This window comes from Eschrichtius robustus, chromosome 13 (genome assembly GCF_028021215.1).
Source record: "Eschrichtius robustus isolate mEscRob2 chromosome 13, mEscRob2.pri, whole genome shotgun sequence".
Lineage (NCBI taxonomy): Eukaryota > Metazoa > Chordata > Mammalia > Artiodactyla > Eschrichtiidae > Eschrichtius > Eschrichtius robustus.
Window position 1 is genome coordinate 18218227 of NC_090836.1, and position 18273 is coordinate 18236499.

The 18273-nt window shown below is 36.0% G+C and overlaps 1 protein-coding gene across 1 annotated transcript in view; it reads right to left on the reverse strand.

Annotated features, from left to right (window-relative positions):
* Nucleotides 1–12037: 12037 nt before the first annotated feature.
* Nucleotides 12038–18273, reverse strand: part of ABCC9 (ATP binding cassette subfamily C member 9) — a 139893-nt gene continuing 133657 nt past the window's right edge. The window contains exons 40-41 of the mRNA XM_068559737.1: nucleotides 16734–16796; nucleotides 12038–12319 (exon numbers count right to left, since the gene is read on the reverse strand). Of these exons, the coding sequence (XP_068415838.1) occupies nucleotides 12182–12319; nucleotides 16734–16796 (201 nt within the window). The 3' untranslated portion in view covers nucleotides 12038–12181. The remainder of the gene's footprint in view (nucleotides 12320–16733; nucleotides 16797–18273) is intronic.

The window sequence follows — 18273 nt, forward strand, 5'->3', positions numbered from 1 at the left end:
ACCTGACATTTTCCAGAACTTTCTCGGTAAGGTGATTCCTTATTGCCACCTTTCAAAAATGCCTGCTGCAGAGGGATTATAGAGGTTGAAAATTTTAAAGTGATATTTAGACTCATTGGCCCCAGTGATCATTTGCCAGGATTTTTTTTCTATTAAATGACCTGAATTTTCCTTTAGGTAAAAATTACCTGTGCCAGAAAAGTTTTTACAAGACCGTTTTTCTAAACAGGTTCAAATTAGAATTAAATATTTGATATTTGTTGCTAATCTAAAATGTCAAATTACCTCATTTATTGTTAGAATAAATGGGATAATAAAATGATCTCCTCTCTGTAAATCTACAGAAATTTATTATGCAATTGAGTCTTTTTTTTTGAAATTGAGGAATTGTAGAAGATGCATGAAGTACACCTTTTGTTTAAGTTCACATAGTTTTAGAGTCAGAAGGGTGTGGGATCAATTACCAGTTCTGCTATTTCCTTGGTTGGTGGCTTTGAGCAACACACTAAATCGCTCTGAGCCTCCATTGCCTTTTCTGTACAATGGAGACTCTAACATCTACCTCTTCGAGTTGTATAGATTAAATGAGGTAAGTGTGTAAAGGATTTAGCATAGGCCAATGAAACTTAAAACATAATATTTTCTAAAATAATTATAACTCTAATGTAACGTCTTTAATTAGTATTTAATTAATTTATAATTTGTGTATATTTTTCTTAACCTGCATTTGTTGGTATTTTCAGATCAATAGTAAATAATAATGGTGATATCAGACATGCTTTTCTTCTTAGTGATTTTGAGAAAATGCTTCCAGAATATATAGTTTACATGGTTATCATTTTGAGGTAGTGTTCTTTTTCTACTTTTCAAAATCAATAATGGATGATGAATTACATAAAAGACCTTTTTAGCATATACCAAAGTGACTTTTTTTTCCTTCCTTGGCCAGTTAATAGGGTGAATTATGTTACTAGGTTAAAAAAAAGTCAAATTGTTTTTACATTCCTGTGATAAACTCCACTTGGTCATGATAAATGATTATTTTAATGTAATGCTGGATTGTCTTTCCTACTATTTATTTAGGAGTTTTGCATAGATATTTATAAGTGAGTTAGTCTGTATTATTCTTTCTGTCTTATCTCTGCCTGATTTTGGGTAAATGTTATGAGTCTTCGTAAAAAAATTGATGCATATTCCTTCTCTATGGACTGGAATAGTTTAAACAGAATAAGGATTAGCCGCTTTTTGAAATCATCTGAGTCCAAATTTTTTAGGAATAGTTCCTGGCTCTTTGAATCCTCTTCATTCTCTTTTTTTCCCTCTGGGATTCCTCCTTCAGACCTTCTAAATCTATCCTCCATAACTTTTAAAAAAAAATCAATTTATTTATTTATTTTTGGCTGCATTAGGTCTTCGTTGCTGCACGCAGGCTTTCTCTAGTTGCGGTGAGTGGGGGCTACTCTTCGTTGCGGTGCGTGGGCTTCTCATTGTGGTGGCTTTTCTTGTTGCAGAGCACGGGTTCTAGGCGCGTGGGCTTCAGTACTTGTTGCACGCAGGCTCAGTAGTTGTGGCTCGCAGGCTGTAGAGTGCAGGCTCAGTAGTTGTGGTGCATGGGCTTATTTGCTCTGCAACATGTGGGATCTTCCCGGACCAGGGCTCGAACTCATGTCCCCTGCATTGGCAGATGGATTCTTTTTTTTTTTTCCAGGTTGCATTTTTGTCTTATTAAAAAACAAAATATGCTGTTTTTCATATACTTTCTTATATGAAAAACAGCATATATTCACACTGATCAAATATTAGAACATATAAAAAATTATTCAGTGAGAAGTCTACCTCCCTTCCATGATGCTGATCTGTCCAGTTCCCATTATCACCTATTTCTGGCAACCGCTACTGCGAGTGTCTGTGTATCCTTTGAGGGTTTCTTCATGCATCTATGATTTTAGATTTTGATCCCTGCTTTCTTTTTTTTTTTTTAATTTTTAAATTTTATTTATTTTTTTATACAGCAGGTTCTTATTAGTCATCAATTTTATACACATCAGTGTATACATGTCAATCCCAATCTCCCAGTTCGTCACACCACCATCCCCATTCCCCGCTTTGTTCTCTACATCTGTGTCTCAATTTCTGCCCTGCAAACCAGTTCACCTGTACCATTTTTCTAGGTTCCACATATATGCGTTAATATATGATATTTGTTTTTCTCTTTCTGATTTATTTCACTCTGTATGGCAGTCTCTAGATCCATCCACATCTCAACAAATGACTCAGTTTCATTCTTTTTTATGGCTGAGTAATATTCCATTGTATATTGTACCACATCTTCTTTATCTATCCATTCGTCTGTCAATGGGCATTTAGGTTGCTTCCATGACCTGGCTATTGTAAATAGTGCTGCAATGAACATTGGGGTGCATGTGTCTTCTTGAATTATGGTTTTCTCTGGGTATATGCCCAGTAGTGTGATTGCTGGGTCATATGGTAATTCTATTTTTAGTTTTTTAAGGAACCTCCATACTGTTCTCCATAGTGGCTGTATCAATTTACATTCCCACCAACAGTGCAAGAGGGTTCCCTTTTCTCCACACCCTCTCCAGCATTTGTTGTTTGTAGATTTTCTGATGATGCCCATTCTAACTGGTGTGAGGTGATACCTCATTGTAGTTTTGATTTGCATTTCTCTAATAATTAGTGATGTTGAGCAGCTTTTCATGTGCTTCTTGGCCATCTGTATGTCTTCTTTGGAGAAATGTCTATTTAGGTCTTCTGCCCATTTTTGGATTGGGTTTTTTTTTAATATTGAGCTGCATGAGCTGTTTATATATTTTGGAGATTAATCCTTTGTCTGTTGATTCGTTTGCAAATATTCTGAGGGTTGGGCAGACGGATTCTTAATCACTGTGCCACCAAGGAAGTCCCTATCCTCCATATCTTTTCAGTGTTCTTTTTTTTTTTTTTGAAGCATACTCACTGTACAATATTATATGTTACAAGTGTATAATATAGTGATTCACAATTTTTAAAGATTATACTTCATATATAGTTATTATAAAATATTTGCAATATTCCTTGTGTTGTACGATATATACTTGTAGCTTATTTTATACATAATAGTTTGTACCTCTTCATCCCCTACCCTTATGTTGCCCCTCCCCCCTTCCCTCTTCCCACTGGTAACTAGTTTGTTTTCTACATTTCAGTGTTCTTCTTATTTTCTATCAGCTTGTTCTGTGTTGCATTCCAGGTGCGTTCTAGATCTGTTTCCAATGGAAGAAGTCTCTCATCATTTAAGCTTAATTGCTGTTTAATATATTCATTGAATTTTTAATTTTAATGGGTTTTTTCTTTTCTAGACATTCTATTTGGTTATTTTAAATTAATTTGTTCTTTTTCCTACCTTTTAAAAAACCCATGTAAACAACTATGTAACTGCCATACAGATTACAGATCAAGACATAAAGCATGTCTATCACCCTAGAAAATTTCCTTCTGCCTCTTTCCAGACTGTAATTGCTCCCCACCAGAGCTCAGTCTGTTATGACTTATTTTATCATTGGCATGTTTTGCTTGTTGCTTAGCTTGGTATACATGGAATCATGTATAAAGATATTCTTTGGTATCTGCCTTCTTTCACTCAATATAATATTTGTGAGCTTTGGCTATGTTGTTTCATATACCAGGAATAGTATTTCCTTGTGTGGATAAGCCACCATTATTTATCCATCTTCCCATTGTTGGGCATTTGGGTTGTTTTTGTTTTTTTGGTTTTTTCACTCTTATGAATTAAGCTGCTCTGAACATTTCTGTACAAGTCTTTTTGTGGACATAAGCACTCATTTCTCTTGGATAGGTGCCCAGGAGTGGAAATGTTGAGTCCTGGTAAAGGCACATATTTAGCCTTAGTAGAAACAGCCAGTTTTTGACACTTGTTGTGCCATTTACACTCTCTCCAACAATGTGTGAGAGTCCCACCTTCACCAACACTTGGTATTGTTAGTCTTTGTGGTTTTAGTCATTTCAGTGGGTAGGTAGCTGTTTGGTTTTTTTTTTAATTTTAATTTTTTATTTGCATTCCTGATGAAGAATGATATTGAGCACGTTTTCACATCCTTTTTGGCAAACATACATATTTTTAAATCTCTTATAGATTGTTTTATTATTTCTCATTCTTGTGCTAATATCCCTATTTGTTGTGTCTCTTGATTCCCATCCTGGTGGTTTTAATTTTGAGTGTGAGTTCACTTAATTTTTTATGTCCTCCCCAGGACATCTAGGTTGTACCCCAGAAGACTGATTTTGCATTTGCCCTTTCCAGAACCCCAAGGATATCGATATTCTGGAGTCATTTTTATATAATATTTCAGCTTGAATATATCATCTCACCATTGTAAAGTTAGAATCGTATCAAGTTTTTTAAAAAGGGAAAAGCTTATTTTCTGACTTAAAAAATCCCTATAATACTATTAAGATGTGGTATATGTAATGGGTTCTCAATGTTGATATTTCATACCAGAATGTGCTTTTCACATCATAAAATTCTTTCACCATCATTTAATTTAAGATTCACAAAAACTCGATGAGGCCAGCAGGCAGTTGTTATCATGCCTTCTTGTTTTCCTTTTTGCAAATGAGGAGATGGAAACTCAGGCTTTCAATGATAAGTCCAAGGCCATACATTCAATATGTGATAGAATCGAAACTAGAATTCAGGTCTTCTAATTCCTGGTCCAGTTCGTTTTTCAATATATTCTACATAGACTGACATAATTCTGTGTTATTATAGATCATATATCATATAAATAATTTATTCCCAAGAAAAGTTAAATGATTAACTAATTTAATCATTAGTCTAGTATAGCACATGGCTATGAGTATGAGCCTGGAAATCAGATCGCCTGAGTTTGCATCTCATTTCCACTAAACCTTTGGCAAATTAGCCAATCTGTACCTCAATTCTAAAATGGGGATAATAATGCTTACCTTATAGAGCTTCTGTCAAGATTAAATGAGAGTATACTTATAAGGCTCATATCGTACCTTCTCAAGATATGTTAGCTATTATTATCCTTTCATCAAATTTTTAATGAGATGGTTTATGCAATATGCACTCTACTGATATCTGCATTGATTTTGCATTGCTCCTTTCTTCTTTGCCCCCGGGAATTTGCTTCTCTTATGTTGTTTGATATAAGATGGTACTAGACACTTCAGCGATTACATGATATTTAAATCATTAATCATTCTGTCATCTCTATGTTTTATTGGCACATGTAGCTAAGCTTTATTAAAATATTATTTAAGCCAAGAATTCCCCATGAAATACTAGGCTTGCTAATTTTTTCCCTACATTTTTGGCCAAAAGCCTAGATGCCTTGCGTTTCCAATATAATATTTTACTGCATTTAATATATGCTGGAAGTTGTCAAGTGGGAACAAAGAAAAGAAGCTCCTATTTTCAGGTGAAATTGTGTCACCCCCAAATCTGCCTTCTGCCACTTTCTCTTTCCTGTTTGTCAAGGACACAGTGAATTCAGTGCCTGGGCCAAGTGCTTGGCACTTAGATATGGAAGTGATAGATCACTGGGAGAAATGGGTGCCTCCATCTAAAGTATGCTTGTGATTGTCATATGTGTTGGGGATCCTGAAATGAGCAGGATGATGCAGTTCTAGGTGAGCGTTACTGCTCATTTTGAATGGGTGGCTGTGAGGAAATGTCTCACAGGCTGTGTGTTATGCAGTCATTGCCACAAGGAAATAAAACTTGGGCTTAGAAAGTCAATATTTGGAAGTTACTTATGGCAGGAGATTTTGTCTTGTTTTCTTATTTTAAAAGAAAATTATATCCTTCTTTGTACTTTCCTTCTCTCTGGAGCAAAGGTAGGGTATGCGAACATGTGAAGAATGCCCAAGAGTTTAGTCAACTACCTCATTTGAGTGCTCATGTGATTGAAGAATTGGTTCTCCCTCCTTCCAATTTTCCTTTTTCTTCTGAAAATAATCAGTAGCCAGCCCAGTTTCATCGCTCTTTTCCTGGAACTACTGGTTGTGATTGGGGTTTGTATTCTTGCTTTCATGGCACTCTCCAGACTGTGTGAAATTCACCTCAGCAGAAGACATTACTTCCAATTGGCTCAGACCTTCTGGTCACAGCTATTTAGGCCAGAGATTGATTCTTGACCCAAAGTGAAGTGATGCAAATTTGTCCAGTCACACATAAGATCAAAAGATTAGCTGGACAAAGTAGATTCCTTGCTTGGTACTTGGAAATAGACAATCTGAGAAGTGAAGATAGTGAGTTGTGGGCCCAGGGGCTCCAAGATTTCATCTGAGATAGGAATGGTCAGAAAGGCTACATACAAGATGAGGAAGGGGTGGACAGAGGGATGGAAATGGCAGCTCAGAAGGGAAGAGGAAGCTGAGAAGACAGAGAGTATCAGAGAGTGGACGGTCTTTAGAACTGGCCCAGTCCTCACTTTTCCTGACACCCAATAATTCTGCATTTCCTAGATTCCAATGCACAAATCTCCCTTCAATACCACCCCCATCTTTCTACTTCCATTCTCTGGTGTTTAAAAGTGCCATCTCTGGAGTTGGACAGAGATCAATGATTAAATCAATGATTTGGGGGTAATTCATTTAAATCCTAACCTCTGTTTTCTCATCTGTAAAATAAATACAATAAAGATAGTTATTTCAGAAGATTTTATACTAATTTTAATATACTAGAAAGCTTTGTACTACCCTGGCAAATAATCTCCCTGAATCACACTCTGTTACTCAAAGGTGACACTTAGCAGATACTCAACAAATTATCAATCAAGACGAAGTAACCAAAGTTTATTTTCATGCAACCTTCCTTAGTAGGGAGACAACCATCTTTCAAAAATGCCTGGTTTACTAGCTTTCATGACAATTATTATTAGTATTGTTAATTAATTTATTTATTTAAAAAAATTTTTTGACTGTACCATGTGGCATGCAGGATCTTAGTTCCCTGACCAGGGATCGAACTCATGCCCCCTGCAGTGGAAGCCCAGAGTCTTAACCACTGAACCACCAGGGAAGTCCCCATAACAATTATTATCATCCCTTTGTTGAACTAAAAAGAACCTGCCCACCATAACCCAGCAATGTGTTGCTACTGTTATCTTAAAAACTGGTAGAAAAGGTGGGTTGAACTTCCTATCCCTGGAAATACATTTTATTAGCGCTTCTCAGCCTTCTGGCTAAGACCAAGTGTGGAAATACATTTTATGATTTTTTTAAAATTAATTAATTAATTAATTAATTTATTTTTCGCTGTGTTGGGTCTTCGTTTCTGTGCGAGGGCTTTCTCCAGCTGCGGCAAGCGGGGGCCACTCTTCATCGCGGCGCGCGGGCCTCTCACTATCGCGGCCTCTCTTGTTGCGGAGCACAGGCTCCAGACGCGCAGGCTCAGTAGTTGTGGCTCACGGGCCCAGTTGCTCCGCGGCATGCGGGATCTTCCCAGACCAGGGCTCGAACCCGTGTCCCCTGCATTAGCAGGCAGACTCTCAACCACTGCGCCACCAGGGAAGCCCCCATTTTATGATTTATCAAGAAGTGAAATTTCTTCCTAAGGTGATTTTTTTCTGTCTGGAAGAAACACTTAAAGAATATTATGATTGTAAGCATCTCTTTCTGCCATCCATTCTAAGCACTTGTATTTGACTTATCTATGCATTGTGTTAATGTGTGTTGTAAAAATTCATAGCAACTATACACTTCTTTAGGGCAGCAAGTTAAGATAGAAGTGAATCTATCTATGATATGTATGTGGGGGGGGGGCCCATGCATACTGAGAGGTTGGGAGATAGATTGTAACCTGTGAAGGAGGGTTAAGAGTAAACTTCACTGGAGGATTCTGTTTATGCCTACTTCCAAAGGATTGATGAACATTTCCGGTCTCCGAAAGAAAGAGATTAGGAATTTTTAAAATTGCTCTTTACTTAACTAGTGTTGGAACAAAGCTCCAACTACTATGAGTCAAAGTGCAAATACTTAGATATGGAAGAGTTGGCCTAAATCCACTTAGCCCTGATAATATTAAAGGTCAACAGTCTTTCACTTAATAAAAGCTGATAACGTGTATAAATAGCACATACTGTAGCCCTAAGAGAAAAATGGAAATGAAGCAGCATTAGCCAGTGTTGCACTGTTTCTCTTATATGAACAAGTTACTTATGTGAAGGGCAGATTAAGTGATAAAAAAATAATTGTCTGAAAACAATGCTCTTTGCCATTAATATGCAGTATATATTTGGAGATGGTCTCTGATGGTTGGTGGCACTAAAATCACAGAAGGCTTTCTTCTTTGAGCCAATTAACTTATTTAGCCAGGTATGGCTCCCTTGATCTTTGTCAATTTAGAAATAGGGCATTGGTGACCATAGTGTGAATGACAAGGGAAATTAGCTATAGTCCCTAGAAAAAGAAATAATTTAAATACCATGTAGTAGATATGTAGAATGAATATATCAACTTTCCTATGTCAGCGATGTTGATACCTACAGGAAAAATGTGAAGGTGGCAAGGGGAGTAATCATCACAGGTAATTTGTCTTCCTTCCATAGTGTGAAATATCGTTAGTGAAACCTACCCACAAAGATCACATTTACACACTATAAACATTTTGGAAATATGAATTCAAACTCAGCAGAATAACATGCAAATGATTCAACAGAGAATTCAGATGTGGGTAAAAAAAGCTTTACATCTTTTTAAAACCCCTTAGATCACATATTGCTGATTAAACCACAAAAGAAAATCACGTTCAGCGTCCTTGTTTATATATTCTCAGCTAAGATTCAGTTCATTTCACTATGTTTCCTTTATGACGGAACTAAGGCAGTTCATTCAATGACACCGAGACGCTTGTTTTGGCAATCCAGGATAGGTTAATGTCAGCAAAGATAGGAAGCGTGTGGAAATCACCTCCAGCATGTTATGGCTCCATGTTATGCACAATAAAAAGAAATGAGAGTGGTGACTGAGGTAGATCAGCGATTCCCAAACTTGGCTAATTATGAATCTCATCTGAAAGCATTTGCTAGAAATACAGATATAAGCCCTTTCACTGGAGAGTTTGGGCTAGGTGAATCTTACTTATGCTTGAGCAAATCTTGTAAATGATGTATAGTTACTAAAGAAAAAATTAAACAAGTTACAGGATACAGCCTCTTGGCTACTGTTTCTTGTTCTAAAAGGCTAAGATTAGAAGATTGCATTTAACTTTGGATAATGGATTAATAAGGGAATTATTATAGTAGTATAAGTCACAGAACTCCAAAGAATGTAGTACAAAATGTCATAAAAGATATATTGGAAGGCAATCATAAGAACTAATCAATAAACCTTGGGGAAAAGTCCAGACATCCAGCTATTTAATTAGAGATGTAATAAAACTTATTGATATAGTTGTTCCACTTGATGGAAACTTCCCTAGAGCCTATATATAAAACTAATAAAGTACATGACTGTGGCAAATGTGAAACAAAATTGTCAAAGCATGATCAGGTACTGTCTTGTCAACTTGTGTTAATTTACATCTATTGATCAGTCGTGGTTGATCCCCAATGGTATTATAAGTGAAAGAATAATCATCCTTTTTAATTAAGCAAACAAAAAGAGTAATTTATTATATAATACCAAAGCAATATATTTTCACAGTAAACACAACACAGAAAGTGAAGAGTTATAGGCACATGGTGAAATTAATCAGTGGATCAATCAACTATACTTATTAGGGCCTGCTGTGGTCCAGGCACTTGTATTATATGCCAAGGGTACAAAGACAAACAAGACTTGGTCCCAGACCTCAAGTATCAGTTACTTAGAAGGGTCTTCTCTTATCTAGTCTAGAGCGAAGTTGACTTTTATATTGATCGTGTGGAGTAGCATAAAAGTAGAGGATGCACAATCCTTTAAGAGCAGTATTTTTTCTCTCTCAACAATATCAATAATCTATTTTTATATAAAGATTTATGTATTTACTGCTTTTAACAAATATTAAGGAATTAAAATTGGTAAAATTGATTTGGTTAATTAAACGTAAAATTTGTGAATGTGAAATTTGATTAGGTAAAGGCTGGTCTTCTTCTATAGATATGTACTTATTTAGTAAAATATTATTTCAAGATGAATCATTTCTATATTCAATAGATCATACATATAACACAATAAATGATTAAACAATTTAAAAAATCATCCTTGACTTTTCAGTCAATTTAGTTTTGTAAACAATTAAACACTCAAGTGACTAAAAGTTATGAGGAAACCAGTGACCACTTAGGTGTAAAAATGGTAAACGTGACTTTCTGTTTAGTGTAATTAGATATGCTTCTGCTGACGTTGCCTGGATAGCAGTAGAATTTACAAATATTGTGAGGGATTACGTCAGTGGATAAATCCCAGTTTCTCTGTGAGATTGAGGTACAACTTGGTAACAAGCATCATGTAAATTCAGCCTTACAAAGTATTTGAATGCCAGAAATACTGTGAGGAGATTGGTGGAATGTTTAGAAAATATTTTCAAGATCAAATCAATAGTTACTGATTCTGTTCTGTTTAGCTTTTAGGAAACAATAAGAGGATTTTTCTCCCAATGAAGTTTTATATATACAACAAAAGGCGACAATTTGAGCTAAATAACATAGAACATTTTTGTCCATCCTCGTGAAACTTATTTTAGGTAAACATCAGGCAAGCGTGAATACACAATACAATAAATTGAACACAAGAACTATAGGGAGGGAGCATATATTCTCTTTTTTCGTCAATCATAATTCTTCACAATCTTACAATGCCCATGGATCCTCACATGAAAATCAATGATATTTATACAAACAGGTACAGAATTGCAGTAGAAAGCTTTGGCTGCTAGCATGACAGTGAAGGTAACTTTTAATATTTTTTGAATCTATTAATTTACATTTAAGCAAGTGTAACACTAATACGTCATAAATTTTAATGCGCTGTGAACATGCACATTAAAATTAGAATAACATTTTTGATACACTTTTTACATGTACATTAAAATTAGAGCAGGAGCAAATGTATACATGTGTGACACCATTGGGCATAAATGTCTAAAAGAAGTACACTCTTCCACCTAGAGATAGATACTTGCTTTACATATATATGTACACCTACAGATGTATATGTATGTATGTATGTATACATATATCCTGTGAAAATAAGGCCACTTGCCTATGCTCCCTAATCTTGAATAATGTGGAATTTTAGGGCTTGAGGAAATTTAGGGCTTGATGATTAACCACATCTAATGATTAAATAAACCATAAAAAGCTGTAGCTGACCTGCCGCTGAAAGGTTGAGCCTAATTACTCTTTGAATTTCAGTCTGGAAAGGGCACAATATGCCTGATATCTTAAGAACTCTCCTCTTACTAGACAGGGAAAAATGGAACCTTGGGTATAATGTGTCAAATTTTCAAACTCTTTTCATGATCTTTCTAGTTGAAGGTTTTGGCTTTACAGCATTATTATAAATGTGATGACTTCATGGTGACAGGAAACAATTTATATGAAAAAAAGAGACTGCTAAAAGAAACATCAGTATTACTAATGTTAATGAATACAGAAAATATTCTCAGACCCCAGATAATGAATTTGAGTGTTTCACTTTCTAACTGACTAGAAAAGCTGTCTACCTTTTATTTTCTTCCAGTAACATCTGGAGACAAAAAGGAAAATATATTCTTATAGATCAGAGTACAATAATACTGAACACTCATTGTAACTTCTACGCCTGAGAGATATTTACCAGACTTAAACATAGCAGTTGATTTACCACTTAAAGTAGCTTACATGTTTTAATACAACCTGTTATTCTTAAAGGTGATGTGGCTTAATCTTTAGAAAAAAGCATCAGTAATAAACATTTTAAGCAGTAATAGCTTGGAAAGCAAAACAAAACAAAACAAAAAACCAGGAGGAATAAATGTCAACATAGAAAACACAATATTCACTGGTAAAGTGATATTGTTACTAACTACAAAATTCCACAACCTAACAAGTAAGCTTCACAAAAGCATATAAAAGTTTAAGATGCCACTTTCCAAAGGCCGAGCTGATGATCCTTTAAGTAGGTTATGACAGCATTATTTTAAATACACGTATGGTTTTAAGACATTCCTTCACATGTCTGCGCGAACAAAAGAAGCAAATACTCCATCTTCCTGGGCCAAGAGGCTTTCTGGAGTGTCATATTCTAAAATATTTCCTCGCTTCATCACAATAACTAGGTCTGCCGTCAGAATAGTGTGAACCCGATGCTGTGAGTGAAAAAAGAGTAAATGTATTCGTTATAAATTTCAGGACACCAGCCAAAGCAATGGAAAATGCATATTTTACTGATTATTCAAGGACATTTCTTTATCTTGGGAAGCCAGGAGGTGCAAGAAGCACAGCCCCTCTTTTTCTTTCTTATTTAAAGTATGATTGATTTACATACTTTTAAACACCGGCCAGTATGGTCTTATATAGGCTGTATTAAATTGGGTGTAGCTAATATAGTAGTTTCATCATTTTCATGGAAATGTGAGTAGGCTAACAAATGTTTGTCAAGTAATTAAATGATAAGAAGAGTCATCGTGAACCAGTTGGGTTATAGTTTAATCTAGACAAAAATTATCTCTTGAGTAGAATCAATAATTCCGTGGGCTAACACACAATTTGAAGAACTCTGGAGGGTGGTTCAATTCTAGGAAGACCATGTGGGGAAGTCCATTCTGGCATGCAGTGTTAAAATGAATTATCCAGGACTTTAGGTAGGCATGCTGTCTCTTTGCCTTTAGAGATCACTGCCACTCATTCATCCTCTCTTCCCACATGGTACCCTCTGGAGAGAAGCTTTGGTGTTAGTAATTCATCATAATAAAAGCTACCACCTACTGAGCATATATTATACATTAGGTACTCCACACACATACTTGTTAATCATCAGAACATTCCTCGAATGTGGGTGTTATCTCTCTCCACTTTATAGGGGAGACCGTTGGGGTTCATAGAGATAAAGCAAAAGCGTATCACACAGATAATAAGTAGCAGAACCAGCAACCACACCAGACTTATTAACTTCAAAGTGTGAGCTATTTCCACTCTGCCATCAGACCATTTTGTTGGGAGGATCTGGTACTTAGAGGATTGTTCACTTGTCATTCTTAGCATCATGGTTAAGAATGCAGGCTCTGAAGTTAGAATGGACTCATGTTTTGGTTGTGCAATCTCGAGCAACAAACAACTTTTGTATGCTTCACCTTTCACATCAGTGAAATGATGGTCGTCATAGTACCTGCCTTGGAGAACGGTGGTGAGGATCAAATGAGACAATCCATGTAAAAAAAAATTCAGGACTTTGTCTGATACATATGAGCAAATAATAAATGTCAGCTACTATAATTTTTTTATCGTTAGGATTTACAAGGGAAAAGTCTTTGCAGTGGACCTTTTCACTACTCTTGCTAAGATAAGTGCTGTCCAATAGAAATATAATGTGAGTCATAAATGTGAGGCACATGTAATTTTAAATCTCTTAGGAGCCACATTTTATAAGCACAAATAAACAGGTGGAATTTATTTTAGTAATGTATTTTACCAATATACCCCAAATGTTATTTCAACATGTAACCAATATAAAAATTATTAATGAGGTCTTTTACTTTCTTTTATTAGTATTAAGTCTTTGAAATCCAGTATGTATTTCACACTTACAACACCTCTCAATAGGACCAGCCACATTTCAAGTGCTCAGTAGCCACATGTGGCCAGGGCCCACCATATTGGACCTGGACTGAACAGGTCAAAACATCAGCATGAAGATGGGACTGCCGAACCTAGAAATATCATTTGTTTAGCTGATGCATAGTCTTCCAAAGTGTCTTCTCCTAACAACCCAAAGTCCAACCTAAAGCCATCCCCAGAAGCAAAGGCTTATCACTTGCCCTGGGCCATGCAGATGGGGTAGTCTCAATGCTCATGCTTTCAGAAAAACAAGCAATCCTGGCTGGCACTCACAACTAGAGGGGAAAAGCAACATGACTATGGAATGTGATAAAGATGACAGCTTAGAACATTCACCACTATTTTCAACATCTATAGACAAACCTACATCATTCACTAAATACAGGTAATGAATGGTATATATTTAGGAATTATCACACTTTGAAGGATAATGTTTATCTATCTTTGAGAATGGACCAGAGCCACTTGCATCCCCATGCATTTAGAAAAAAAATAAACATAATGAGCTATTTAATAGCTGCTATGCATTTCCTTCAAAAAAATTAGTTCTTCAATAACCATATCATAGATATTTAAAAAACCTGGCTTCTAAATCCATAAACAGTATATTATAAACATTGCCTTGATATTCTAAAATAATGTTTACTTTTAAAAATATTGAAAAACTTGGCCTATAGAAATAAATATATCAAGTGTTTATTCTATTACTCCAAAGTATTTTTCACTTGACGAAGTGTGGTATCAATTGTCATAGCAATGATGAAATTTTCAAAATGCTCCAGAGAAATTAATTTCATCAAGAGTGAAGAATAGATCATCTTCCTTAAAAAAATGCCATGCACTATTTTGGGGTATGAGCGCTGCTTTTTAGAAGCCTGAGAAAGTTATCTTTAAAGTTATTCCACAATTTTCAGTGGCAGTTACCAGAAGTAACAGAACAACTTTTATCAGGGAAGGAAAAATAGTTACTCTTAATAGAGCTGAGGATTGTTGTACAAGGGGTCTACCACAAATTGGTGGAGCTCTCCTTCCTATAAGCCTGGGAAAAGGAGTTGACCCCACAGTAATCTGTTCTCCTCCACAGCTTTCTGTGTGTCCAGGGGAAAGAACTCTAGGTATCCTGGTGGCCACCTCCACACTGGTGGTCTTGAAATGAAGAATGGGTGAAAGATACACAAGTACACAGAAAAGTATCAGTGAATGTAGGAGAACAGAAATCGGGTAGGAGAACATAATTTTTTGATGAAAAAATACAAATTATGCTCAAGTATCTTTCAGGTATTGACTAAATGGGACCACCCAACAATACCATGCTTCATGCAGAGTAAAGAAAACTAGTTCTTTGAGTAAACAAAGGTCTGTTTTTCCCCTTTTAACCTGCCTTTGTCAGGGGAGCAGGATCCTCCCCATCTCTTCAGTGAGAAAATTCTGGAAAATATTATAGGAACATTTTTCAAGTTAGCCAATTCTCTCACTCCTTAAGTCATTCACACTTTAGTGTGAATGAGTTAATCAAGTGACTCCAGGGCAGAAAGAATCACAGAGTTCGCTGGGAAAGTGAGAGAAAGTGGATTTCTTTTTACTTAGGCCCAGTTTACAGAAGGTGGGCCCGGATGGGGAATCATTTCCAGCCCCCTTGAAAAAGCTGCACTTCAAAGGGTACCCTTTCTCCCATGCATCATTCACAAAACTGGAAGCGCAAGCAAGCACTCCATACATAACGCCTATGACTCAACTGTTAAACTTAAGTAATTATTAAGTTAAACAATGCATTCTTCAGGACAGGTAAGGAACATCACGTGTACGGTACTTTAAGGACGCTTACAGAACATCCTCAAGGAAGAGAGAACTTGTTCCTTAAGATAGAGGTAAATCTGGGTCCAGGTTTTCCGACTCTCTCTCGTGCATGTATACATTTGAAAACATATTCAAGTGCGACGGAAGCACCCTGGTTGAACCGATTTGTGTAATAATACCCTGGAGTTGGTTCCCTCAACACCTCCCTCCCCTCTAATCTCTGCCTTTGCTCGGCCTCACTGGGGGGAGGTCGCTAAGATAACTACCAGAGAATGGGCTACTTGGCAGAGTAGCTCAGGATGTCTACTTGTTGGTCATCACCAAAGTGGAAAAGAGGCCATTCTTGAGAGCGAGCAAGTTTGGAACAGTATCGCACTCCACTAATATACCCTCAGATAAGACTAAAACAATGCCTGCATCCAAGATTGAAGAGACACGGTGCTGGAGAGGAAAGAAAAATGGAAAGAAGAGAAAAGAATCAGCAAGAGGGAAAATGTCTAAGCAATTCATTTAAAAAGTAGTTCTGTTAAATGTAAGCCTGAATGTCAGTAAGAATCCATCCATCTGCAAAGAGGAAGAGACAAAACCATGGCCTCTTTGAAGTAAGCTATAAGGGGCATTACAAAGATTTAAGCAGTTTTTCAATTTGATTGTCTGCTCCTGCGGACAAAGGCCCTGGCAAGGCAGAACAGCTGTCTCATTGTCTTTTTGCAAACAGCTAAGTAAATAGGAACATAGAAATTAAGTGCAAATAGTAGCAGACTAGGGAGTCAAACCAGTGAATTTTGCTTCTGAAACTGATCATCAGACAATTCGATTATTAAAAAAAAGAATAATCCCATATGAACTGCCATCTGTATCTGGTGAAAAAGTACAGGCCATGACCTGCTGGAATCCCGAGACTGAGAATGTTCTTTCATTGTAACCTAGCAGAGGAAGGTAGAGCAGACAGCTTGGAAAAAAACAGTGTAAAGGCTTTCAAAGCATAGCTGTTTTTTGTTTTTTCTTTTTTCTTTTTTTTGTACGGATACAGAAATATTAGCAGAGAAATACATGATTCAACATATTTTAATTGCTCAAAAATAAAGAATATTGAATCTTGGAAGAAAAACCAAAGAGCAGTAAATCAACTCTGTCGCCCATACTTACAGCTATTGTAACAACGGTGCGGTCTGCAAAAGCTGTCATTACCACTTTCTGCAAAATGTTTTCCTGCCAAAAAATAAATAGAGTCTGAATTTTCTCTGGACTACTTTCTCTTGCCATAATATTGATATTGTGTCCCCAAGAACAATGCTTCAACATGCCCAATCTCTTCTGAGAACTCTCACTGCTAAGTCTTCTGCAGAAGGCCTAACAGGGAGCAGTGCCCAGCAGCAAGCTCCAGCTGGCTTCTGCAGTGTCTTCAAAATGCAAATAAAACTCAGTTTATCAACTAGGAATGACTGATAGATTTATTGCCAGGAAACTGAATGAGGAAAATGAAACCAAATGGGTGTGGAAATGCTCACTTGAGCTATGCCATAAAAAGGATGTATTCAAAACTAATAAAACCCTAAAATAGTGTTAAGTTTTGTGTCAGAAAAGGAAAAAATAAAGTACATGCTAAAAATTCGGACTTTGACCCATAAAAGTACATTCCAGGCAGGAACTATTTTTATTCCCACCACAAACCATTGTTATCATTATATTTTAAAAGATGTCCTGGGTAAAGATTCTACCTCTCTCTTAGAAAAAAAGCTCGATTACCTAAGTCTTAAAGTGAAGGAGCTATTTCTTCCAATCACATGGTTTATTGCCAATTAATTCATTCTTATTCTCCCTCTTTCTCTCTCTCTCATCTTTACTGAGGCAGTACTATCCTTACAATAAGCCACAATATTGTCAGAACTTAGTAATTAATACTAATTTTGATGTAGTTATGTTTACTTAGTGAAATGGCTTCATTAGAAACTACTTCATTGCTTTAAATTATCTTAACTCCGAGAAGGATATATAAACTTTGAATAGGTACTTTAACTGATTAGTCTTACTTAATACAAATAAATGATGTCAAATTAGCATCTCCATATATATGGCTCTTAATAATCTTGAAACTGTTTCACCTTTTTGGGTAGTTTTATTCAATCTAAAGTGTACAGTAAGAAAAGAAATAAGATTTTTATTTTTGTCCTTTCTGATACCAAACTTTTAATATCAAGTTAACTTTTATAAGAAGAACATTAATTGATAGCAGTTCAATGTGATATTTTCCCCACTCAATCACAGCCTTCCAGACAGATCCTTCTTGGACATATTTGACACTATTTTTAAATTTAATTTTTATTTTATATTGGAGTATAGTTGACTTATAATGTTGTGTTAGTTTCAGGTGTACAGCTAAGTGATTCAGTTATACATACACATATATCCATTCTTTTTCAGATTCTTTTCCCATATAGGTTATTACAGAATATTGAATAGAGTTCCCTGTGCTATACAGTAGGTCCTTGTTGATTATCTATTTTATATACAGTAGTGTGTATATGTTAATCCCAAACTCCTAATTTATCCCTCCCCCTATTTGACACTTTTAAATGATTTCTTTCAAAAGGCAAAGTTTCTGCCTCGTTACCATGAATACATTGAGAAGGCCATTATTAATTCTAGCCAACATTAATTATAATGACTCCATCTTCAAATTGCGTGA